The sequence below is a fragment of the Desmodus rotundus genome, chromosome 12, assembly GCF_022682495.2.
Source record: "Desmodus rotundus isolate HL8 chromosome 12, HLdesRot8A.1, whole genome shotgun sequence".
NCBI lineage: Eukaryota > Metazoa > Chordata > Mammalia > Chiroptera > Phyllostomidae > Desmodus > Desmodus rotundus.
In genome coordinates this window covers 48764472-48791127 of record NC_071398.1, presented here as the reverse complement: position 1 = coordinate 48791127, position 26656 = coordinate 48764472, and the positions used below count along the sequence as shown (strand labels likewise).

The 26656-nt window shown below is 49.2% G+C and overlaps 2 protein-coding genes and 1 pseudogene across 11 annotated transcripts in view; all 3 read left to right on the top strand.

Moving 5' to 3' along the window:
* Positions 1 to 22453, top strand: part of LOC128779628 (leukocyte immunoglobulin-like receptor subfamily A member 2) — a 36551-nt gene extending 14098 nt beyond the window's left edge. The window contains 2 exon segments of the mRNA XM_071219923.1: positions 22036 to 22091; positions 22240 to 22453. Of these exon segments, the coding sequence (XP_071076024.1) occupies positions 22036 to 22091; positions 22240 to 22371 (188 nt within the window). The 3' untranslated portion in view covers positions 22372 to 22453.
* Positions 1 to 26656, top strand: part of LOC112307131 (leukocyte immunoglobulin-like receptor subfamily B member 3) — an 82097-nt gene that overhangs the window by 48162 nt on the left and 7279 nt on the right. For 3 of the 10 annotated variants that reach the window (XM_053914954.1, XM_053914950.2, XM_053914952.1), the window contains exons 1-4: positions 25124 to 25449; positions 25666 to 25701; positions 25876 to 26160; positions 26303 to 26608. In XM_053914954.1, coding sequence (XP_053770929.1) covers positions 25416 to 25449; positions 25666 to 25701; positions 25876 to 26160; positions 26303 to 26608 — 661 coding nt within the window. In that variant the 5' untranslated portion in view covers positions 25124 to 25415. Of the gene's footprint in view, positions 1 to 25104; positions 25450 to 25665; positions 25702 to 25875; positions 26161 to 26302; positions 26609 to 26656 lie in introns of those variants that run through there. The other 7 variants (XM_045197591.2, XM_045197593.3, XM_053914948.2 and 4 more) reach the window with 6 other exon arrangements.
* Positions 407 to 19574, top strand: LOC139440416 (leukocyte immunoglobulin-like receptor subfamily A member 6; annotated as a pseudogene).

The window sequence follows — 26656 nt, the reverse complement described above, 5'->3', positions numbered from 1 at the left end:
CAAGTCAGACCACACAGCACAAGGGCCGTGTGACTTCACTCGTGTGTGGGGGGAATGTGAAACTGCGCTGTCCTGTGTATTAACTACATTCCATTTGTAATTAAAGATGTTCCTGCAACATGAACTCAGAGTCTGAAAAGCTTCCCTGGCAAATGCTTCACAGCACTCATGCATGTATGAAACACAGAAATACACACGTGGACATGCACAGAGACAGGAACATACACACAACAGCCTTACACAAGCCTCTCCTCAGAGGAAAGGAGGAAGGCACATCTGCCACCACAGTTTATCAGGCCAGAAGTAACTTGATGGCCAAAGCAAACGAGGGAGCTACACAGAGGGAGCCTCACAGGAAGCTCTCTCTCGTGAATGAGTGCAGAGTCCTGAACACAATCTCAGCAAGATGCATCACGGCATAAACTGTGCCATCCTTTTCGGCCAGGCAGGTATGCATTTTTAGAGATGCATGGTTGGTTTCACATTGAAAACATTAATCAGTACAATTGAAACATTAAAAGGAAATGAGAAATCCCTGGCTGGTGTGGCTCAGTGGATTGGGCGCCCACCTGCAAACCAGGGGGTCCCAGGTTGGAGTCCTGGTTGAAACATATGCCTGGGTTTCAGGCTGGGTCCCCATTGGGGGCGTGTGAGAGGTAGCCATGCATTGGTGTTTCTCTTTCTCTCTTTCTCCTTCCTTTCCCCTCTCTAAAAATAAGCAAATAAAATGTTTTTTATAAAAAGAAAAGGAAAAAAAAATTCATCTTTTTTGCACAGCAGTGCAAAAGTACAAATTAAATCAGCAAGAACAATGCATGTCAATCTTCAACGTGCTGGTGAGTCCATGAAAGAAGATGCTCAACAGAAGGCAGGCAGGGCGGTTCCATTACACAACCTTCCTAAAGAGACGCCACTTGTTACTCAGGCAGGCACACCTAAGAGAAACCTGATGAACAAAAGTAGGGACGGATCCCATGAGATCTGTTCAGGGGTTAAACATATGCAGTGTTGAAGGTTTGTTCAAATGTCCTTTGTGACTTTCGTTTGCTGACTTCCAAGTCCAGTTGTCATCATAGGAAAACACCACCTTTCTATTTGGTGATTTGTCTATGTCTTCAGACAATTCAGGGAGCTCTCCTGAAGTAGGTGGTAAAACCCATGGGCTAACCTGGGCAATGCAGTTCCTACAAACGGCTGTGGACATGTTGGCGGAAAAGTGTCACCTTGGCAATGCCATTGCCTCAAAACGTGATCAGCACCTGCCTGACCAGATGCACTAAGTCCAACCAAACAAGGAGTCCCTGCTCGAGGCAGACGCTGGCTCTCAGAAGACACCCTGGGCATCACCACCTGACATGCAACTGGCCATGTTAAACGTCCCCAGCAGCTTCTGATCATATGTTGCTCCAACCGTCTGGATGCTTGTAGGTCACCAGTGTGGACGTGGGGGTTGTTTCACAGAATGGGGTTCAACTCCATCAGGAACTCATGTGGGATCACACAGGTTTTGGCTGCGGACTGAACAATGCTCAGGATTCCTCATCTCGCCCAGGAGCCCGCTGAGGAGGACTCAGGGGAGGGCAGCAGTAGGGAGGAGACACCAGATGTTAAGGTCAGGTTTGACTTGATTCCACTCCCAGATGGAAACTCACTGGGTGCTGACTTTGAAAAACAGACTCAGTATCAACAAGACTAGTTGTTGACAGATGGTGTTGGATCCACAAATGGACAAAAAATGCAGAAGAATGAAGTTGGATGTGTACCGCACACCCCACACCAAATAACCTCAAAATGGATCAGTATAGCAGCTAATATTATAAAACTTAGGATCAAGTGGGTAAACCTGCATGAGTGTGGGCTTACTTACATTGTCGTAGAAATGACACCAAAAGCACAATAAACTAAAAAAAGTTAGATTTTATCAAAATAATAATGTGTGTGAATCAAAGAACACTGTCAAGTGAGTGAAAAAAAATGACATACAAAACTGAAGAAAATATTTTCAAATTATATCTGATAATGATCTGGTCCAGAATATCTAAAGCATACTTATAACTCAACCACAAAAAAAAAAAATCCAATTCATAAAAATGGTCAAAGGATGTGAGTCGGTATTTCTGCCAAAAAGATAATCTGTAAAGGCAATAGCAGCAAACAGATGAGCTCAGGAAAACGTGCTCACCATGGCCAGTCATCAGGACAATGACCATGAAAATGACAGAGATCAAGGTCAGCAAGATGGCGGCGAGATAAGAAGTCCAGGCTCTGCTCACCCACAGAAGCTACAGCTCAGCCACCATCAAAGAGCAGGACTACATTCACACTCCGGGGTGAAGGTTTGAGGTTCCAGCACCCTGTGGAGCAAAACACCCAAGAAATATCACCTTGACAAGGGTGAGAAGAACAGCTTCCCTTTACCCGAATCAGCCCTCCCACCTGCTGGCCCTGCTCTGCACAGGGAGATGCCCTCCCCCTGTGATTTCTCCTGGGGGGCAGAGAGAATGGGAGCCTCTGCCCCCACAGCCTTTCCATCACTGCCCAAAGGGCCAGCCTCTGTCTGGCTGAGGGGTCTGCAGGCTGGATCCTCTGGGGGCAGCTGAGGACGAGGAAATGGGGAGGGTTCAGGGTAATTGATGTGTGGGTGTCAACAACCAGCACACCCACAGACCCTGCAGCTGGCATTCAGTTCCTCCCAAAAATGAAAATAGAACTTTCTTTATTTAATTACATTTTATATTTATGCTATTACAGTTGTCCCAAGTTTCCCTTTGCCCCCCTCCACCCAGCATCCCCCAAGTCCCTCAGGCAGTTCCCACACCCTTGTCCATGTCCGTGGGTCATGCAACTCTGTTCTTTGGCAACTCTGTTCCCGAGGCTGGACTCGACGCCCCATGACTGTTCTGTAACTAGCAGTGTGTACCTCTTAGAACTTTCATAGGGTCCAGCACTTCCGCTGCGAGTGTCTGTTCAGAGGATATGGAATCAGGATCTCGAAGAGACATCTGCACTCCCAGGTCCACTGCAGGCTCATTCACAACAGCAGAGACATGGAAACCACCTGAGTGTCCATCAGAGAGTGGTGGATAAAGGTGACGTGGTGTCTAGGTACACTGGGGAATACTCTTCAGCCATAAGAAGCAGGAAGTGCTGCCATTGGAGACACACGGATGCACCAGGAGGACATTGTGCTGAGTGATGTGAGCCGGACACAGTGAGGTCGATCCTGCATGATTTCCCTTATGTGTAGAGCACGTTTCTTAGAGATGTGAACTCAAGTGAAATAGGGGAGGGTGGTGGTTACCAGAGACTGGGGATTGGGAAAGAAGAAAATGTTGATCAATACCTGTAAACTTTCTGCTGTGTGATAAATACATTCTGGAGACCTATGTACAGAGTGTTGATCATAGTTAAACAGTTATGAATTGTGGACTGGAAATCTGCTGTGTTCTCAACCCACACACAGAAAAAAATGGAAACTGTGTGAGGTGATGGACATGTCAGTCATTTGACTGTGGTGCTGTTTTCAGAGTGTACAGATATATCGACACACCAAGGTGTACACCTTAAATATACACAACTCCTATTTGTCATTATTCCTCAAAAAGCTGGGAAAAAGAAAAAAATTCTGGTTAAATAATATGGCGTTTTTCTTTCTCTACCTGACTTATTTCACTCAGCACAATGAGTCTACATCCGTTCATGTTGTCCCAAAGGGCCAGAATTCATTCTTTTTCGTGTGTGAGTAATATTCCACTGTATATACATACCACTTCTTTATCTATTTATCTGTTGATAAGCACCTAGGTTACTTCCATATGTTAGCTCTTGTAAATAATGCTGCAGTGAACAGGGGGATGCATGTATCCTTTCAAATTAATGTTTCATTTCTTTGGATAAACACCCAGATTAAATAAATTTCTAACCTTAGTTCACCAGCTACACGAACCTGAACCCAAGTTCTCAGTGACTGCACACACACGTCACTGAGCAGTGACATATACAACAGAGAAACTACAGGAGTTGTCACCTCTGCAGCGTGGGATAGCTGTTGTAGGCTGATGGGGCCCAGAAAGAGAGAGCCCACATTCTTGTGGGTCTCCGTCTGATGCAAGAGTCCTACAGGAAATGGTCATATTTAGCACCTGTTATGAGATGCCCGTCTCTAGTGAAGTGTGAGCAACAAGCTGAATGTCCTGGAATGTCTTATCATGTCCCAAATTCAGGAAAATCCCTGCCATGTACAGTGTCCCACAAACTCTGAGACTCCCACCTGCTGCTTGCGCATTTTGTTTGGTAACCACTGGCTTCTGGAGGAAATCCAAACATCTGCTCCTAGCACACCGTGCACCTGGGAACGTTGGCTTCTGTTGACCTCCCGTCTCACCCTTTATTCCTTTCCTTTCTAATGGAATCAGCATTTACAGAAACAACCCACCAACTGCTACATACAATAAAAACTCCCACTCGGCTCTTGGAAGCAGAAGGTGCTATTCCTCCACTGGACACATCCCTAGATTTCTAGAGCATTTCGGTGCAGACATTACTTTCATGGCAGCATCTCTTTGTCATGGTCTCAGTTACTCTTGTCCCCAGGGGCACTCTGTCACCATGCTCACACGCCCACCAGGCTGACTTCTAATTGCTGACCCTCCACACTCCGTGATGCTGGACCCGTGAAGCAGCAGCAGGACAGCTCTCCTGGATGCTGTGATCCTGGCAGGGCCCTGCCTGTGGGCCCCTGTGGTGGGTCCACTCGGGGGTCTGTGGGACCCTGACTAGAACAAAGGTCATCAAGGCCATGGTGCCTCCAGCATGTTCCAGCCCAGAGCAGGGTCACCAGATGCCCCAAAAGTCTGTAGAAAGAAAATACTTTAAAATGGTCCAAGGGGAGTGGACCACGCCGACAAGGGCAAGGTCATTACCAGCTGCCCAGAGACAGAGTCTTGCTTAGGCCTCCACCCAGCAATTCTAAGTCATGACACCACTTTGCTTTGACCCTATTTCACTTTTTTGTTGGTTTATTAGCCTATTTTCTAGAAAAGGTATTTGGGACCTGTAACTGTTTTTGGAAGATGTTGGTAATCTTAACATCTTTTCTTTTCCCTTCCTTTGTTGTAAAAGAGTGTTTGAACAAACCCACTGAGTGCGTCATGTCCAGGAACAACACGGCTCAAGTCTGGGGGCTGACCAGAGCCCTGAGCTTAGGACCAAGCACCCCATGACCTGGAAACTCATCCCAGCTTGGGTGACAGGCCCTGCTTGGCGGTGTGTTGTGTGAAACTGGAAGAAAGTGCACACAATTCTGGGATTTGAGTAATTTCATTCTCACAGGCAGTCACGGAAACTTACTGTCACTGACAGTGTGCACTCCAATACCTTGTCAATGACAAGTGACATTTTCAAAAATGGCAGTTGTCCTTACAAGGACACCGCAGTTTGTTCTCTGTGTGCTCACACAGGAAAGCCCACAGAGACAACTGTCCACAAAGCTCGCTGTTGTTTTTCTAACGTTCATACCACGGAAAAGGTGAACTTGCTGTTTCCTGGACGTGGGTGCAGGCTTGGGGGTCAGGGGAGTGTGTCTGGGTTTCTGTCTGTGTGTGTGTGCAGGGGTGTGTGTGGAATCAGGGGGTGAGTACAAGCACAACCAGGCAGGCAGCTGTGGAAGAGCATGTGTCTCTGTCGAGGGGACCGTGTGGGTAGGGAGACCCTGAGCTGATGCTTTCGGACACCAAGCCTGGAAAACAGACATTGCTGTGAGACACTGTCACCCCCTTCTCTGACACAGATCCTGGCATCCTGGGCTGCGGCGAGTGGGGAGACCATAAATGGACTCCATACAATGCCTTAAAAACACAGTGATACTGGGATAAAAATGTGGGGTACCCTGGTTCCACCTCAGCCTGGCTCCAGTGCAGGACACTCCCTGCAGCTTTATTCCCTTAAAGAACAGTCTGGTCCTGGATGGGTGGGATGCCCCTCACAAAACCTTGTCTTCCCTCCTTTTACCTCCTTGATATCTGGCCCCTGGGCAGGTGTCTGGCAGGCTGCAAACAGATTGGAAGATATTAGCTTCAGTAAGTTTTCAAGAGTAATCAATGAGCAATATATACATTTTAGATGTAAGTGCAGCTCAACATGGCAGGATTGGAGGTAAAGAAGAAAGGTTAATGGAGTTGAATCAGGGTGCAGCCAAGAGGAGGGCCCCAAGAAGGGATTTGTGATGAGGTCCAGGACTTGGGGTGTCCAGGAAATATTAGAACAATGTATATAGGATGTCCTCACCCCCACAAGCCTGAGCCAGGGGGGATGGGACACATGGAACAGGGCCATTCAGAGCTGTTTTGGGTAGCAAGAGCTTTGCAGCTAACCCCTGGCACAGTCATTTAACATATCTATAACCTTTAACTGGTTTCATAGATATGTTAAATAGCTGTGGCCCTGCTTTGAGCCAGGGGAATGGGAGCGAATTCCACCCAAGATGGGTCTGGGAAGCAACTCCCCCTGGTTACAGGGCCTGCGTGAGAGCGTGGAGATGATTGGCTCCATGCCATGGGGCCACACCTGCCCAGACTTACTATGGCAGCCCAGTAAAGCTGGTAGAATACGGGGATGCTGGCAGGTGCAGCTGACTGTAGGAGGAGTCGGAAATGGGGCTGCAAAGGAAGATGGGTGCTGGGATTTAAACCTAGGCGCGGCAGCCATAGAATGGAGGAGGACCACAAGGTTTTGGGGGAGAAAGGAGTAAGCCACGTGGCTCTGAAGTAAATGGGGGAACCACGAGGTTCTGGAGCAAGTAGATAGATAGAGGTCCATGTGGTTCTGAAGTAAAAGAGGAGAGTACCACGAGGTTCTGAGGGGAAAGAAAGAAGGCCAGGATCAGGCAGCTTTGGTGAAGTAAAGAGAGGACCATGCGGTTCTGAAGGGAAAGGGGGAGGAACACAAGGTTTTGGGGGAGAAAGGAGTAGACCATGCGGCTCTGAAGTAAATAGAGTAGACCACGTGGCTCCGAAGTAAAGAGAGAGTAGACCATGCGGCTCTGAATAGGGGCCACATGGTTCTGAAGTAAAAAGAGAGAGAACCACGAGGTTCTGAGGAGAAAGGGAGAGGGCCACAAGGTTCTGAAATGGGGAAAAGGACCACACGGTTCTGAAGGAGAGTAGGGAGGACCACGAGGTTTTGGAGTGCTTCTTTTTGCCACGCAGCTTAGGCAGCAGGAGAGACTTTGCAGCCATAGAGAAAGGGGAGAAAGGACTCTTGCTGCTGGGCCATGAGAAGGTGCCGCATGGCTTTGGATTAACTGGAGATCGCAGCAGCCACACAGCTGATGGTGCCGGGAGCCTGAATCACGGACTTCTACTTCTTTTCCTGAGACACGGTACCATGGACTGGGCACAGGGAGAGGGAAGGACTGTGCATCTGTGGGCATTCTAGAGGACTTTGGTATCTTATTGAAGACATTAAGTCATTACTCTTAAGTGTGTGTAACTTTTAAATAAATAATTCCTTTCCTTTTCACCAGTCTCTGGCATTGAGAGACGTCTTTCCTCTGGCGGCAGGAATTGCGAACCTAGCAGGTGGGCGTGGGGGGAAGGAACCTCCAGAGACAGAAAGGGGGAATCCTTTCTGTAATAATTTATCATGAACCACCACCCCCTGCCCCTGCTCTGTAACACAGCAAGGAAGCTATCAGGTTGGTCGTGTTCCCCAGACTCCCCCAGCTGGCCCAGAACCGTGTGGTCAGAAGTCTGTGGTCTGAGTCTGATCCTTCTTTCATTGGATGAGGTATCTCTGCTTTTCAGGTTCTCAAACCTCCAACATCTCCATGTAAATCTGAATGGCTGGTTTCCTTCCCCCCATACCTCAGGCAGGGTGAATTCTGACCTCACTTGTGGGGGTGGGGTTGGTACCACTGGTGTATAAATGAGGAAAGTGAGAGCAGCAGAGGAAGCAGGCAGCTCACGTGTCCTTCAGCCACTCAGGAAGTCAAATTCCAACAATTGGTATTTAAAGTGTGTGTGTGTGTGTGTGTGTGTGTGTGTGTCTTTAGTGCCTTCTAATAAACACACTCATGAATATCATTCTTGTCTGAATACTGAAGACCCTCCAGAGGTTGAAGAGGTGAGTGACCCCCAGCATCAAAGGTGCTCTGAAGAAGCAGAAATGACCCAAATAATTGACCCCAAGGAGAGGGAAAGAGAAAGAGCCCACGTCTCACAGAGACAGGGAGTCAGGCAGAAACAGTGAGAGATGCAGCCCTGTGTTCCAGGGCCAGGAGGGAGCGCTGAGCTCTCCCGTGGGAGCACAGGGTTTGCACAGACCCCAGACTCATCCCTGCCCCACTCTGACTCACTGCTATGAGGGTTCCTTGGGGTCTGCAGTCAATGAGGCAGGGAGGGAAGGTCACCCTTCATGTCCCCACAGCAGGGGCCACATGTTGGGAACCGCCCTGCCTGGTTTCAGAAGCTGTAACCCCTCATGGTTAAGGCTGAGTCAGAGACCTTGGGACCATAAGCCACTAAGGAGACAAAGCTTACCTCTCTGGCAGGAGCACCACCTCTGCCCACTTTACTTTACCCTGCTTGGCCCTGAGCCTGATCAGTTAGCCAATGACAGGTAAGATTCCTCAAGGGAGGTACGACCTAAGACAGGCATGGTCACAAAAAAGGCCCGCAGGGAAGGACTTGGGGGGCTATAGAAAAAGGGGGTGAGGGACCCTTGCCCCTCGGCTTTGACATAGCCTGAGTCCTCATTCTGTCTGCAAGAAGTCTCCTATCTCTTGGCTGCCAGTTACTTCCCCTGCCTGACTTAAGCCTGAAACAATGACAGAGGGTGGTGCAGCCCTGTGCTGGAAAGGGTGGATTGGGGCGTGGGGGGGGCAATCAGGCCTAAGAAAGAATGCATAAAATCCTGTGACATCTGCTTTGCTAATACCCTCAAGTTAAATGATAAGAGTCGAAGCCTGAAATGAGTTAGTTTCCCAAAGTCTTATAGCCCCTTAGCTAACTGACCATGACTCAGAATGAGCCCTCAGAATTCTTTGTTTGTTATCTATTGTTTGATCCTTACTGCCTGGCAATGATTGATGAGCTTTACCTGTATTCCTGTGTAAATTGAACCCAATAAAAGCGCATTGGGGAAAAGGCTCCTGGTCCTTCTCCTTTGGGAGATCATCCCCCTCTCCTCCCCAAGCAGATCAGGTCTTGGTAGACTTATTTTCATCCGTGGCAGGGGGTACATCCACCACCTGCCTGGGTTCTGAGCTGTAAGACTTCACTCCCTTCTCCTGTTCACCGTTCATATACAAGTCTAACTTCAGTTTCTGCTGAAAATTCTTCCATGGTCCTCACTGACTTCAGGGCAAATCCAGATGTTTCTTGCTGAACTGAAAACTATTCACGATCACCCAGGTGGGACCCTGCAATCTCAGCTCTCACTTCTGTTTCCCTCAACAAGACGTGCGCAGTTACCTGTGAACACACAGTCACACACACATACACTCACACACACACAAACCTATACACATATAAATTCACACACATATTCACACACACACACACTCAGACTGAAACATGCACACTCACACACACGCACATATTTACACACATCTACTCACACAGACTCACACACAATCTGCCACTCAACACTTCTCTTTTTTTCGTGTAGGCTGTTACAGAGCCACGTAGACCTAGTAATCACTACCAAGCCCCAGAGATAGTCACAGAACAAGAAATAATACTGCCCTGCCATCTTTTTATTTCTCTTCTCTAGATATGTTCATGACCGCTAAGGGGTATGTGAGAATCACACGATGTATTCAGGGAAGATATTTATGGAACATAGTTGAAGACACAATGTTGGAGTTCAGCAAATACGGATATTTTCTTTTTATTAACAAATATTGCAGGTCTCCAGTCCATTTGTAACACAGGGCACATCGGACTTTGATAACACAATCTGTCCATCACAGTCCATTCCTCCCAAACTCCCCTTGTCCTACAGACATGATCCATCGTCCATGCATGATGGACAGCACCCACGTGACCAGCCACCACCTCACCTTCTCCGCCTCCCTTTCAGACAGTCTCTGTGGCTCAGGGGTTCTCTGGAATGTTTTTTCCTCTCTCGAATGTGCTCTAATTCACCTGTTTAGTGTCTACCTCTCCAAACACCCATTCCCCCAACCACAGTCTAGTCATGGTCCCCAGTTGTTCTTATAGTTTCACTTATTCCTACTTTGCACGTAATTTAACTGAACTATTAGCCTTAAACTTTCCATATTCTTCTAATCAGAGTTTTGGAAAAGCAGGAAGTGGGTCTCCTGGATCACGGATGTGTTTCTGGTTCTGGCACAAATACCCGGCAGGTAGTAGGTGATCACTAATCATTTGTTTATTGACTAGTCAAAGTCGAAAACTCTATTTCACTTGTGGAGCACTGAGAAAAATAAATGATCATCCTATTTACAGCAGGACAATAAGAGATGAACTGAGGACCAGAGCCCTCTCTCTCTGAGCAGAGCCCACCCTCTCTGAGCAGGAGCACAGACAGGGCAGGGGGTCCTGAGAGTGAGAAGAGACCCCAGAACTGCGCTGAGTGACTCCTGAGTGTCGAGAGTACCCTGAGCCCTCGTCATGGAAAAACCCAGGCAGGGCCGTCCCCTTGCTGTAGGTCCACAGAGGTGGGAACCTGGAAGAGTGGCAGCTGCCCCTGACTCACCACAGCCTGTGCATCTGGTTCAGGCCCAGGGTCTCACCCACCTGCAGGGCGGGGACTCTCAGAGTGGATGGCACTATGTCCATCCTCCCTGCTCTTCTCTGCCTCAGTCAGTTGTGGGGACATGGGGTCTGGGCAGCAAGAGGGACTGGGGAGGCTACACCACCTTGTTTGTGGAGAAATTCAGCTTCAGGAAGTTCCAGGCTCTCTTTCAGGGCTGAGTGCGGGTCAAAGAAGATGGCAGGAGAAATCTGTGTCCAAGCGCCACGCCCCATCCCTACTTCAGCCCCTGGGGCTGAGGACTCTTCCTCCACTGACTGTGTATTTTCTCTCCCTGCCACGGCTCCCTTCATTCTCAGCCCTGTGACATGAGGGCCCATCCCCCATGGCAGTTTGGGTCCACACCTCTAAAGTCTCATGCCCTCCTCCAACTTTGCCTAACAAATTTTTTAAATTTCTAATAACCACATTACCAGATGAATGTTATTGAATCTTCAACAGTTCAGTTCACAGGACTTTACCTAAATTCAATCACTGAATAAATGGGGAAAGTGAGACACACGTGTGGAGAAAATAAACCTAAAGTGATGCCTACCACCCTCTCTGGACCCCACAATTCTTTCTCTCCCCCCAGGTGCCACCAGCCTCATTTTTGGAGAAATCCCATCATTTAGAATCAACACAACAGTGTTTGAAGGGATGGGTTGAAGGAGTGTTGCCTCAGAAGAAAACCCTTTCAGAATGCTCTCCTGGGTGGCGTTTGGCCCTGTCTGAGTGTCCTTGGGCTGAAATGTGATTCAGCCACAAAGGGAAGGAAATCCCGCCCTTCACAACAACACATCAAGAACCTGAGGGCATTATGCTAAGTGAGATCCATGGGACAGATAAAGACAAAGACTGAATCATCTCATGAATATGTGGAACCTAAAGAGTCCAAACATGTAGAAACAGAGGGTGGAATGGTGGTGACCATGGGGAGTGGGGGCGAGGAAGGAGAGAAGCTGGTCAAAGAGCATGGACTTTCAGTTATGAGGTTACTGCTCCCTGGGGTCTCACATACAGCCTGGTGAGGACAGTTAACCAGATTATGTACCTGGAAGTTGCTAAGAGAATATATCTCAAATATTCTTTCTCAGCACAAAATGTAACAATTATGGGACTTTCTTCTCATACCTCATTTTTATTTTTTATGGTTATTCTATTACAGTTGTCCCAATTTTGCCCCCTGTGCCCTCCTCCTCTCATGCCACCCCCCTCTCATTAAAGCTATGAAGATATCATATTATAATATTTAAATGTACCAAATCAACACATTGCAACCTAACACTTTTGTCAATTATATGTCAGTAAAACTGGAAAAAGTTATCCTCAGGCTTTATGTAAAAACAACTTACCTAAAAAGCTGGACAAGTAATGGGGCTGACCATAGCAAATGTTGGAAAGTTTAGAATGTATCTACATATATTCCCATTTACCTACTATCTGTGTGTCTATATATATAATATAAATATAATATATATAATATGTAAACAGTGTATATTATATATAATATAATGTATAATATAATATAATCATGAGTTGCATTATATTTATTACATAATAATGTATAATATATAATATATAAACATTCTATCTTATGTTATTTGTATATTATACATTTATGTATTCATAGTTTATATTATACACTTACAATATACAATGCAATATATTTATATTACATTTATAATATATATTTATTATATATTATGTTTATGATTCCATTATATAATGGTATACATTTATGTATGATTATATAAGTATACTTATATTTGAAATATATTTCATATATTTATATATAACTAATATATATTTATAAGATATAATATTCATCTGTCAATCAATCTGTCTGACATCTGGAATCTAATCAAACTAATTCCTTCCGTCCTAAGCCACCCACTTCGTTGCATTTTATTGTGGCAAACTTACAAAACTAATAAATTCTCCCTCTCCCTCAATCTCTCTCTCTCTCTCTCTTTCTCTCTCTGTCCCCTTCTCTCTCGTAGAAGAAACTCGGTTTTGACTCATATGTAAAAACATGATTTCAATAAAACAACAAAAAAACAGACTTCATAGGTTTCCTTCTTTTCTAGAAATGCAGAATCAAGCTGTTTACTTTGCTTTATGGTTGGCAAGAGAATAAAAAATGTGCATCTGGTATAAAACCTAATAGATATTGGAAGAGAGAGACTTCATATTTCTCCTGAAAATAGCTGTATATCATTAACCATTTCATACATCAGCTTGGCCCAGAGATATTGAATACTATGAACTAAGGTCTTGTTAGCACTTTCCAATGGCAGCAAACTATGTTAAAATCTATCTGTGATTGTAGAGTTTAGGAAAGAGAAATATGACACGTTAGACATGAGGGGTGTTGAGTGATGTGGCTCGGGTCATACCCTCAGCACCTGCTATTTTTAGGGTGAGAAGAGCTGGTCCTCTTCCTGTGTGACAGGCACCTTGTGCCCTGTACCGACTGTGGTGTGGGGACCCTGCCCACCACATCCTGTGATTGTGTCCCTTCAGCTTCACTTTAACAACTGAAAAACAAGTCATCAAAAGCTCTGCTATAACACTGTCCACTGAGACTTTACCCCTTTTCCCGACATAAGAACAACACAAACCTGATACTGCAAAGTAAATTCACAAAAGTCATCATAGAATCCCCAAGTGAGGACAACTCATCTACTGTCCAGAGGTCCTGCTGACCCAGACCAAGGCTAGCCGTGACCAGGAATGTGCACGTGTATGTAGGAGGCTTTCCTCAAAGCCATGGGTCACCTGCGTCTCCCCTGATTCTGTCCTGGTTTGTCTGTGAATCCCGAGAGGTGCTGGAGAATTCAGCACTGGACAGCTCCACCCACAACTACAGCCCACCTGGCTGTGTCTCTTTTCTGTTTCTCTGTGTGTGTGTTTCAATATTTTATTGATGTTCTATTCCAGTTGTCCCAGTTTTTCCCTTTGCCTTCCTCTGCCCATCCCATCCTCTGTTCCTGTGGGAATAGACCTAAGAATCCCTATTCACCAATTCAAAAGAAATTATTCACCCCTAGGTTCATAGCAGTGTCATTTACAATAGCCAAGTGCTGGAAACAGCCCATGTTCCCACCAGTAGATGAGTGGATCACAAAACTGTGGTACATTTACACAATGGAATACTACACAGCAGAAAGAAAGAAGGACTCCTACATTTTACAATAGCATGGATGGAACTGGAGAATATTATGCTAGTTAGGTGAAATAAGCCAGTCAGCAAAAGACAAATACTATATGATCTCACCTATGAGAGGAATCTAATGAGCAAAAAAGACTAATGAGCAAAATAGAACCATAGTCATGGAAACATAGAATGGACTGACGGTGACCAGAGGGGAGGGGGAGAGGGATAATAGTGGGGAAAGGGGGAAGGGACTAGTCAGAGAACACGTATGAATGGCCTGTGGGCATGGACAGCAGTGTGGGGATTGACTGTGTGGGAGTGGGGGCCTGGCGTGGGCAGAGGAAGGCAAAGGGGGAAAATTGGGACAACTGTAATAGAATTAAAATTTTAAAGGAGTTTTTAAGAGATGTTTTAAAAAGCTTCCCACAAAGAAAAAAAAAAAGACATTTCCTACATAGTTAGCTAAAGAAAAAGGAATTGGTTGACTCTTCAGTCTGTCGTGCATCTAGCATCGATTTTGTGTACGGAGTGGGGCAGATGTGAAGTTCACCTTGCTCCACAGACTCCCCAGCTGGCCCAGCACCCGTGATGGAAGGACCAGGAGCTGCCCACTGTACTGCCAGGGTCTCTGTCGTGATCACGTGACTCTGCACTGGGTCTGAGTCTGATTCTTCCTTATGCTCCATTGTACGAGGTATCTCTGATTTTCAGTCTCTCAAACCTCCAGTGTCTCCTTCTAAGTCTGAATGTCTGGTTTCCTTTCCCGCCCATCTCAGGCAGGGTGAATTCTGATCACACTTGTGTGGGTGGGGCTGGCATCACTGAGCTACAAGTGAGAAAAGTGAGAGCAGCAGAGGAAGCAGGTTGCTCAAGGGTCCTTCAGCCACTCAGGATGTGGTGTGGCAGCAACTGACATTTAAAGTGTGGGGGGTGTTTTCTGCCTCTAACAGAGCTCCCACGAACGACCATTTTTTCCTGAATCTTCAACAATGTCCACAGCTTGAATAGGAAAGTGCCACCCAGCATTAAAGTTGCTCTGAGGTGGAAAAAATGACCCAAACAATTTACCCCAAAGAGATGGAGAGAGAGAGAGCCCACATCTCACAGAGACACAGTCAGGTGGAAACAGCATGAGAAGCAGCCCCTGTGTTCCAGGGCCAGGAGGGAGCGCTGAGCTCTCCTGTGGGAGCAGAGGGTTTGCACAGACCCCAGGCTCGGCCCTGCCCCACTCTGACTCACTGCCATGAGTGCTCCTTGGGGTCTGCAGTCAATGAGGCAGGGAGGGAAGGTCACCCTTCATGTCCCCACAGCAGTGGTCACATCCATCACCTGCCTGGGATCTGAGCTCTAGGTCCTCACTCTCTTCCTCTGTTCACCCTCCACATCAGTCCCTCCCCCTCCTTCTCAGAATCTGTCCATTTCTGCTCCAATCCATCCACGGTCCTCACTGTGTTTAGGGTAAATTTAGACTCTTTCTTCTGAACTAACAGCTCTTTGTGATCACCCACCTATGATTCTCCATTCTCAGCTCTCACTGCTGCTTCCCTCACCCACATGGGTGCAGTTACTCTGTGAATACACAGTCATACACACACATACACACACTCACACACATACACACTCACTGATACCCCCTCACACATATACTCTCACAGACATACACACTTGCACACACAGACACACACGCACCATCTCCTATGGACCATATCTGTTCTCCTGTGTCTCTGCTTTCTTAGAGTTCTATAGAACTAGCGAATTCCTCCCCAAGTTTCCAGCTAAAAACACTGGGTTAGAGGTAATGCTGAGATTTCTTCTCCTCATTTCTCTTCTCTACATGAGTTGTGACAGCAAAAAAAATATGCATGAATTGATGGTAAATCCATCTAATACTGTTGGGCACACAGGACTGGACTTCCATTGCTGTTCACATCATACATCACTCACACATACTGCATTGCTCTAGTTCCTCCGTGACACACGGCACGTATGAGATTCATAACTCAGTGGGACTGTAACAGTTCACTCCTGGATATGCCTCTGCCTCACACACTTAATCCAACATCGTTAGGGGGTGGGGAGCACACCCATGACCAGCCCCCACCTCACCTGCCCTTACTCCTGTCAGACAGTCTGTCTCTAGACTTCCCTTGATATTCTTTCCTCTCGAGAGTATTCTCACTCCCACCTCCTAGGCTTTCACCTCATTCCACAGCCCTTCCCTCAGCCCCAGCCCTGTGGTTCACTTGCTTGGGGTGTTGTCCCTACACCAAAAGGTTGTGAGTTCCATCCCCAGCCCAGGTGTCTTGGGGAGGTAACCAATCAATGTTTCTCTCTCTCATCAATGAATGTCTGTCTGTCTGTCTCTCCCTTCCTCACTCTATAAGTCAACAAATATATTCTTTGATGAGGATAAAAGAAAAACAGCTATTCCCTCAACCACAGTCTAGTCATGGTCCCAGGTGTTCTCATATTTTTCGCATTTCTACTTTGTAAGTAAAGACATTTCCTCTTTAGACTTAGAATGCTCATTTTCTGCTAAGAAGATTTCTCAAGATACAGAAAATGAGTCTGCTGGATCATGGATGCATTTCTAGCTCTGACACAAATACTCGGCCTTCCCAGGTGATCAGTAAATAAGTAAATGCTGTTTGTGGGAGGCTGAGACAATGACTACTGAGTTTTATTTAGCATCAGACTGTGGAGGGTGGATGGAGGACCAGAGCCTGGGTCCCACCCTCTCTGAGCAGAGGCACAGACCAGGCATAGGGTCCTGGGATTGAGACAAGACCCCAGATCTGGGCTGAGAATCTCCAGAGGGCGAGAAGTCCTCTTGAGCCCTCATCATGGAAAAACCCGGAGCCAGGCCTAGGGTGGGGCCATCCCCTTGCTGTGGGCCCACAGGTGTGGGAACCCGGAAGGGCAGTAGCAGCCCCTGCCTCACCACATCCTGTGTGTCTCTGTCCTCCAGGCCCAGGATCTCATCTACCTGCAGAGCAGGAGCACTCAGAGCTGACAGCATGAAGTCTATCCTCCCTGCTCTTCTCTGCCTCAGTCAGTGGTGGGACGTGGGGACGGGGCAGCAGGAGGGGATGGGGCAGCGGCACACACTTATCAATGGGGACCCTCAGAGCTGAGGCAGCTGGAGCAGATGAGGCCCTAATAGAAGGGAATCAGCTGAGACATCTGGGTGCAAATCTGACAGGGACTCTCTTCCAGGGCTGATTCCGGGCCAAAAAACCCATGTACAGGCAGGTGAGTCCTCCCCTGTCTCCCAATCCTTTGTCCTACTTCACATCTTGGGCTCAGGAGGCAGCACAGAGGTCCTGGGATTAGGTGATAGAAGAGGCGGGATATGGACTGAGCAGGGGAATGAGGGAGTGGGGAAGGTTCTTCTAATGCAGCCTCTGGTTCCTTCCAGGGACCCTCCCCGAACCCACCATTTGGTTTGGCCAGGCTCTGTGCTGCCTTTAGGGAGCCCTCTAATGATCTGCTGCTGGGGGACCCTGGAGACCTTGGGCTACTATCTGTACACAGAAGAAATGGATACGCCCTTGGATAGACAGAAACCTCTGGTTCCTGGGGACAGGGTCAAGTTCTTCATGGAAGACTTTTATGTAGGGAGCTATTATTGTAAATACCCCAGCCCCATTGGCTGCTTGGACCACAGTGACCTCCTGGACCTGGTGGTGACAGGTGAGGGGACACTCAGGGGTCCCAGCCTCAGCTTCTGCTCTCAGGAAGGGGGATGCTCTCAGGGTGTCTCCCCCTCACAGCCTAGCCCCGGGGGACATGAGGGAGGTGTGAGCCCCATTTAACATGCTGCCTCCTTCTCTCCTAGGAGCCTACAGCAAACCCAGCCTCTCAGCCCTGCCCAGCCTGTCGTGACCTCAGGAGGGACCTTGACCCTCCAGTGTGGCTCACAGAGGGGATTTGACAGGTTCATTCTGACTGAGGAAGGAGAACACAGGCTCTTCTGGACCCTGGACTCACAGCCACACCCCAGTGGGCACTTCCTGGCCCAGTTCACTGTGGGCCCCGTGACCCCCAGCCACAGGTGGACATTCAGGTGCTATGGCTGTTACAGGAACACCCGTCCCCATGTGTGGTCAGAGCCCAGAGATGCCCTGGAGGTCCCCATCTCAGGTGAGGGCCCCTGGCCCCATCCTCTCTGAGCACAGTCAGCTCAGGGTCCTGTCCCCAGGAGACGTCTGGAGTTGGATGAGAGTGAGGGGCTCTGAGTGGTGGTCACCCAGCAGAGATCTGCCCCCAGAGACCCTCCTGGTCCTTCCCACCCCTCCTCTTCATGTGGGTTCCAAACATGACAGGTGGGCAGGAGGCATGTCTAGGGGGCCAAAAAGGAGATGTGGCAGAGGATCCTGGGTTATCTGCCAACTCCAGGGCTAGTCCCAGACCCTTACTCCCTTCTGTCCTCATTCCCAGGACCCTCTGGAGGCCCTCAACCCCCACCCACAGAGCCCATCCCCATAATTGTTGAGTCCCTGAGAACTCTGCTCAGAGGAGCATAGAGCAGCCCTAGAAAGTTCTGAGCATCCATTAGAGGGTCTCATATCCCCCCAGACACTCAGGGATGGGCTTGTATCCCACGGGCTGGGAGTCAGGCAGAGATGCCAGGAACCACAGGGCCCACAGGGCTCTGGGTCTGGCAGGTGACAGGAGGGGTGGACATGGCAGAGGGACATGTTGGGTCCAGGCTGGGGGAGAAACAGTCGAATCAAGAGGCAGGAAGGCAATCCCCACCCCTCACCCTCATCCTGAATTTCCAGAAGGCTCTGAGGATTGAGAAGCCCCCATCACAGAGTCAAGCCCACAGAGCAGTAAGTGAGGATCTGTATGGGGTGGTGGTGGGTGTGTCCAAGGGGACAGGGGCCGAGTCCTGTGCCACTTCAGGCACCTCTGGGGCTCTGACTTGGACACGCCCTTCCCCTCCCTGTGACCCAATGTCTCCAAGGGTAAAAGGAGAGACTCGTGGTCCAGAGCTTAGATTTCCTTTCAGTTCTGGCTCTGACCTCCTGGGAGGGGGGCCTCACAAGGAAGCCCCCCAGGAAGTGATATTATGGGGACAGTCCCCTCTGCAGCAGTGACAGTGACAGTGCACAGGGAGGGATAAGCAGACAATGTCTGGGCTTTCAGGGTCTTTCCCTCAGCTCAGGTGCTCAGCTCAGAGGAGGGAACAAGGGCTTGAGTCAGTCCTGTTTCAGGTCCCGGCTCTGCTGCTTCTGTTGTTAGGCTGGCTGGTCCCTTCTCTTCTCTGAGTGTTGAGTTCATGTCTGTCATCCCTGGTCCCCTCCTGCTCACAGGCCTGCAGTGACATTACGTGACAGAAGGGGCTTCACAGAGCTCAGGAATGCAGAGCCCAGCCCAGCCTGAACCTCCTCTCTCTAGGATGGCTCCCTGACAGACCCTCCCTCTCAGTCCATCCAGGCCCCACGGTGGCCTCAGGAGGGAGCATGACCCTGCTGTGTCAGTCACAGAGCCCAAGGGCCACTTTCCTTCTGCCCATGAAGGGGTCAGCCCATTACCACCACCACCCCAATTCTTAATGAGTCCCTTGACCTCAGCCCATGGAGGGACCTACAGGTGCTACAACTCACACCACACCTCCCCAAAACTGTGGGAAACCCTGGAGCCCTGGTCTTAGGCAAGGGTACACTAACCCTGTCCATTCTGAGCTCACTCAGCTGAGGTCTCTGTCTCTCCAGTCTGAAACAGTAATAAATGGGGGAATTTAAGAGGCTCCATAGAGGAAGATATTCAGGACCCCCTGAACCAACGCCTAATCCATGGACCCTGGTTCATCAGCTGTTGAGTTAGTGGGTCTCTCAGCTGTAGGGGAATGAGCTTCTGGGGTCTGCCTCTCAGACAGAACCCAGAGCACACCACTCAGCCATTTCCATATTGTGACCATTTATTACTAACACTGAGCTCTGGAGCACAGCCAACTCTGGTCCAAACTGAGTCCGTGCAGACTTCCGACCAAGATGGAGGCGTAGGTAGTTACACTTTGCCTCCTTGCACAACCAAAAGAAGGACAACAACAAATTTAAAAACAAAAAATAACAAGAACTGCCAGAAAATCGAACTCTGTGGAAGTCTGACAACCAAGGAGTTAAAGAAGAAACATCGAAACATCCACACAGACCGGCAGGAGGGGCAGAGACGGGCAGTCGGGCTGAGAGGACTCACAGCAAGGAGGTGGCTGGAGGACCGAGCGAGGTGGCAGCTGGCCAAGCAAGCAGTCCCACAACTGTGTGCAGATAAACCAGGAGGAACAAATGGGGAGCAAGACAGACCGCACAACCCAGGGTTCCAGCATGGGGAAATAAAGACTCAATACCTCTAACTGAAAAAATCTGTGGGGGCAGAGGGAGCAGGAGAAACTCCCAGCCTCACAGGAGAGTTCGTTGGAGAGACCCATAGAATCCTAGAAATACACAAAACCACCCACCCAGGAATCAGCACCAGAAAGCCCAATTTGCTTGTGGATAGCAGAGGAAGTGACTGAAAGCCCACTGAGAGCTGAGCAAGCAGCATTGTTCCCTCTCAGACCCCTCCCTCACATACAGCACCACAATATAGCAATGTGGGTTATCCCGCCTGGCAACTACCTAAGGCTCCACCCCTTACTATATATAACAGGCACACTGAGACAAAAAAAATATGGCCCAAATGAAAGAACAGATGAAAGTTCCAGAAAAAAATACAACTAAGCAATGAAGAGATAGCCAACCTATTCAGATGCAGAGTTCAAAACACTGGTAATCAGGATGCTCACAGAAACGGCTGAGTATGGCCGAAATATAGAGGAAGAAGTGAAGGCTATGCAAAGTGAAATAAAGGAAAATGTACAGGGAAGGAAACCAGGACTCAAATCAATGGTTTGGAGCAGAAGTAAGAACTAAACATTTGACCAGAAAAGAATGATGAAATAAGATTTCAAAAACTGAGGACAAGCTTAGGAACCTCCAAGACAACTTTAAACAATCCAATATCCAAATCATCAGGGTGCCAGGAGGAGAAGAGGAAGAACAAGAGATTAAAAAATTATTTGAAAAATAATTAAGGAGAACTTCTCTAATCTGGCAAAGGAAATAGACTTCCAGGAAGTCCAGGAAGCTCAGAGAGTCCCAAAGAAGTTGGACCCAAGGAAGCACACTCCAAGGCACATCATAATTACATTACCCAAGATTAAAGATGAGGAGAGAAACTTAGAAGCAGCAAGAGAAAATAAGACAGTTACCTACAAAGGAGTTCCCATGAAACTGTCAGCTCATTTCTCAAAAGAAACCTTGCAGGCAAGAAGGGGCTGGAAAGGAGTATTTGTGGTCATGAAAGGCAAGGACTTACATCCAAGATTCCTCTATCTAGCAAAACTATTATTTAGAATGGAAGGGCAGATAAAGTGCTTCTCAGATAAGGGCAAGTTGAAGGAGTTCATTATCCCCAAGCCCTTATTATATGAAATGTTAGAGGGACTTATCTAAGAAAAAGAAAATGATCAAAAATATGAACAGTAAAATGACAACAAACTCACAACTATCAACAACCAAACGTAAAAAAACCAAAACCAAAAGGAACTAAGAAAACAACCTAGAACAGGAACAGATTCACAGAAATAGAGATCACATGGAGGGTTGTAGGCGGGGAGAAAGAGAGGAGAAAATGGGGGAAAAGGTACAGAGAATAAGAAGCATAAATGGTAGGTACAAAATAGACAGGGGGAGGTTAAGAATAGGATGGGAAATGGAGACGCCAAAAAACTTATATGTAAGACCCATGGACATGAACTAAGGTGGGGGAAGGCTGATGGAGGGGCATACAAGGTGGAGGGGAAAAAAGGGAAGAAAAATGGGACAACGGTAATAGCATATTCAATAAAATATATTTTAAAAAAGAACGTGGATCTGTGCAGAGTCAGATACCAAAAGAGGCTGAGATGATCCAATGGGGAGACAGGGACCTGGCAGAGTGGAGTCAGGGCTCATGACACGACCCTCTGAAAGTTACAGTCTGAGAGGTGGGGCATCCGAGAGCACAGACCCCAGGAGGAGGGCTCGGGTCTCCCCAAGTCCTCACTCACACCCCCATCTCATGATCCTCAGGGGCAGCCAACACCCTCAGCCCATCACAGAACAAGTCAGACCCCAGGAGTGGGGAGTAGGAGAATCTCTCAGTTGTGGGGCTGGGTGCAGAGGGTCAGGTCCTGTCAGAGGGAGGCAAGTGCTCAGAGTGGACATCCTGGATCCTGAGGTGACTTTGATCTGCTCTGACCTCTGTGACCTTTTTGCCTGTATTTACCAACCTTCCACCCACAAGACTACACTGTGGAGAATCTCATCCGCATGGGCGTGGCTGGATTGGTCCTGGTGGTCCTCGGGGTGCTGGGGTTTCAGGCTCTGAACATTGAGAGGAAGGCCCACACTGTAGCCAGGATGTGAACACAGAGGGACATGGCATCAATCAGAGAGGTGGAGCCCTGGAGCCGTCTGATGACCCAGGAGGTGCTGACGGACAGTCTGACCCCAGGTGGGGAAACTGTCTACTGAGATGTCCAGGGGAGCAGACGAGGCAGAGGTTTGGGGACAGGAAATGTGAGCCGTGTTCCTGTGGAGACGCCCCCTCCATCCCACTGTGGGGCTGTCCCTCCTCATCCTCACTGACTCCCCTTGACTGTCCTTCTGTTCTCACTCCTGTGACATGAGGGGCCGCCCCACGTGGCTGGTTGGGTTCACATCTACACACCCCTTCACGCTGGATCCCACTCACATAAACAAAATCTGGTGTCTTCATAACCCTTGGAGCTTTTTAAGCCATAAAAACAATGTACTGACACCTGCTACCTGGTGGGTGAATGTCAACACTCTGCAGCTCAGTGACAGAAGCCACACAGAAAAGGTCACGTTGTCTGTGACTGCGTTGTATGGAGTGTCCAGGAGGAGGAAACCCACAGATAGAAGTCAGGTGGGGTTGTGAGGGGCTGACGAGGAGGAGAGATGGGATACTTTGTGATATTTGGGGCAGGGTTGTACAAATTTCTTACTAAAACACCATTAAAGTTCTGGTTGAGACACTGTCTATTTACTTCATTCCAGTGAATTCTATATTTTAAAATCAGGGGGAGGGTGGAAGTGGGGGAGGGTGGGGGGTTGGGCTGAGGTGGGGTGGAGGGATGGGGAGAAAAGGCACACAACTGTAATTCAATAACAATAAAAAAATAAAATTAAAAAAAGGCTCAAATCTATGTTACGTGATTTTACCTCATTAATAAGAAATGCAAGTCAATAGTCACGGTTCTCTGTGGATCCTTTTTGCCTTAGGAGTGGCCCCATGTCTCTGGGCAGTCTCATGGGTGGCGGGACTCCCACCAGGTCCGAGATGCCCTCAGCGCCCAGTGCTCAGGCTCAGCCCCTGGGGGGATTCCCACCCTCACTCCTGAGTGTGGTGAGTCCAGGATCAGGACAAGCAGCGTCCTTCCTGTCTCCTCTCAGTCTGGGCTCATCTGCCCTTCAACCAAGGATGCCCTGTAGCTTCTGATGCCCCCTGAGGGCTTGGGGGATTGGTATGCGGCTTCCAAGTAGCCCTTCCTCCCACAAGTCTCTCCTACCAGTGTCTTAATCCGGGCCCAGAAAGGACACAGAGGGAGGCTGTTCAGGTCTCAGGCTCTGCTGGTCCTCACAACACCCGTGAGAGCTGAGCTTCCACCCTTGTCTGCACAGAGGGAAAAGGGAGAGGGGAAGTGACTGGCTCAGAACCAATGGTCAATAATGTTCCGCCTGTCTCAGATTACAACCTGTGAATAGTGTGCAAGTGGTGCTCTTGCTCATCTTATGGAGACGGAGTGACCAGTGTCAGATGCAGGGCTGCCCCTCACAGAGCAGGGCAGTGAGGAGGCAGACACGCTCAGGGGCCTGGGTGGGAGGGATGGAGAGAAGGTGTCCTGCTCACAGACATGAGGAAGTCAGAGAAGGGAAGTGTGAGGCCGAAACAAAACCACACACTGAACAGGGCGGCGAGTGGCTTTTTCTGTGGGTCAGGTGACCCTGTGCAATCCTCTCCCCACGCCTCCACCCCTCAGTCAGTGGTCAGTCTGGAGACAGCCCCATAGGCTGCCCAGGCCACCCAGGCGGAGATCAGACAAACCCTCAGCTTTTCCCTCTTTTCCCCACACATGATGAACACACCCACAGCTCTGACCTGAGCCCCTTTCTGTGACCCAGGTACCCTCCACAGTCACACTCAGTTGAAGACCCAGGACATTGTGTGGGTGCAACCCCATCAGCCTCCTCTCTGGACTCCTACAGACCCAAACTCCCAGCTGAGGGGTTTCCTCTGATGCACCTGAACTTACCTGTCACAGACCCTCCCTGTACAAAGCCTCTCTACAGGGCTCCACCTCACTCCAGCACCTCCGAGAAGTCCCACCTAATGGTCCATGTTGGAGATCAGGCTGAGCTAAACTCTCCATCCCAAGCAGAGCCAACTCCTCCCTACAAACCAGACCCTTCCCAGTGCCCACCTCCCCTCCCCAGACTCACACACCTGGGCCCTGGCCACACTGTGCGTGTCAGGGACACCCCCTGAGCCAGTCTGCTCTCTGCAGACTGTCTGCACTCCTCCTAGACCAGGAAACACAAAGAAGTCTTCTAGCACTTCTCACTCAACTCTACACATGGTTTTGTTTCAGGGATTGCTTAAGATTTCATAAGAAATCCTCACAAACCGCCGAGAATGCTGGGTAGCTCATCACCGGGTACCCTATGATGTTGGAGTTTTACCACTGTTTGTTATCCAAAATCTTGCTACAGTCGATTCCCACAGAGTGGTATCTTCTGAAAACACCAATCTGCTCACACTTATTTTTACTGCATTTTTTCTGTAACTTTAAAGCTCAAACCCAATAGCCCCTGCAGGGAGAAGAGGCCCCATGTGACCAGGGCACAGCACAGCCTAGGGACTCACAGCTCTGAGAATAATCACCCTCTTCCTGGCCCATGGTGATGTCCTCTCTCTCACCCCCTGGGCTGATCCTGTGCTGGATGGGGCACCTGCTCAGTAAGTACCGGCCAGATGCCAGAATGGAGAAAGGCCGGAAGAAACTTTGCATTTACATTGTCTCGGGAAAGGAAATGAATGCCCACGGTCACGTGGGTTCTAGAAAAGGCAGAGTCAGAACTGCAACAGAAATTGGGCTGCTCCTGCATCCTACCCAGAGTCCTCTACCCTCATGTTCAGGTGTCACCCTCTGGACTTGGGTGTCACATGAGGTGGAGGCCGCGCATGTGGGGTCTGCTGAGACTCAGAGGTCTTCTGAAAAGTCCCAGAGCCTGCTGTCTCCCTGGCCACCCCTCAGGGAGGGCAGACTGCCACTCACCAGGAAACTGAGACTGGTCACACGGAGCTGCACCCCGTGGGTCTGTCTGTCCTGCTGAGCTGTGGACACTGCACATCATCTGCACCACTGGGAACCCTGAGAGGCAGCGTTATGACCTTGACCTTCGTTGCTCTTCTCAGTCTCGGTGAGTTTTGGTGAAAAGAGAGGGAAGGGGTCCCCTCCCCTCCCAGTTCCACTTCCCCGAAGGCCCCCAGGACTGAGGAGGCTCAGTGGGGGCAGAACTCCTGGTGGAAGGAGAAGTGGCTCAGCCCCACGTGTGACCCCAGTGCTCAGGGGCCCAGACCAGGCCTGGAGCTTCTGTGTGTGGGTGAAGGAGGATCTCACAGGGACTCTCTTCCAGGGCTGTGTCAGGGCTGGTGGGACCAGGTCCAGGCAGGTGAGTCCTCCCCCAGACCTCCTGCTTCAGTAAAATGATGCCTCTGGGCAGCTGGGGGACACACAGTGGGTCTGGGCTGATGGTGGCCAGCGTGGGAGGGGCCTTCGAGTGACAGCTGGGGACACCAAGGGGACAAGGACACCTCCTAACACTGCAGGTCTGATTCCATTCCAGGAGTTCCCCCCAAACCCTCCATCTGGGCTGACCCAGGCCCCATCGTCAGCAAGGGGAGCCCTGTGACCATCTGGTGTCAGGGGTCTCTGCAGGCAGAGGTGTACACTCTGTATAAATGGAAGGGCTCTTGGCTCTTGGATAAAAAGACCCCACAGGCCTCCAGCAACAAGTCCGGGTTTCCCATTGAATCCATGAGCCCCAACAGTGCGGGGAGATATCGGTGTGCATATTCCAGCTCCAGATCCTGGTCCGAGCAGAGTGACGCCCTGGTGCTGGTGATGACAGGTGAGAGGGTGGAACTGAGTCCCCTACTCACAGGCAAGGAAGATCAGAGTGTGGCTTCAGGGAGACCTCACCCTCACAACCCACACCTGGGGAAGGTGGGGTGATTGTCCCACATTTAACTCAGATCCTCCTTCTACCTCAGGAGAGCACAGCACACCTTCCCTCTCAGCCCACCCAGGCCCAGTGGTGGCCTCAGGAGAGAACGTGTCCCTCATGTGCAGCTCACAGTCCACATGGGGCACTTTCCACCTGCTGAAGGAGGGAGGGGCTGAGCCGCCCCGACACAAGAAATCAGAATGGATATCCTCTGAGAGGAGGTGGCAGACTGTCTTCCCTGTGGGCGCCGTGATCTCCTCCCACGGGGGGACTTACAGATGCTATGGTTCCTCCAACTCCACCCCCAATGTGTGGTCACAGCCCAGTGCCCCTCTACACCTCGAGGTCACAGGTGAGGTGGCCCACACTTGGCTTCAATTCTTTCCTGGGCCACAAACAA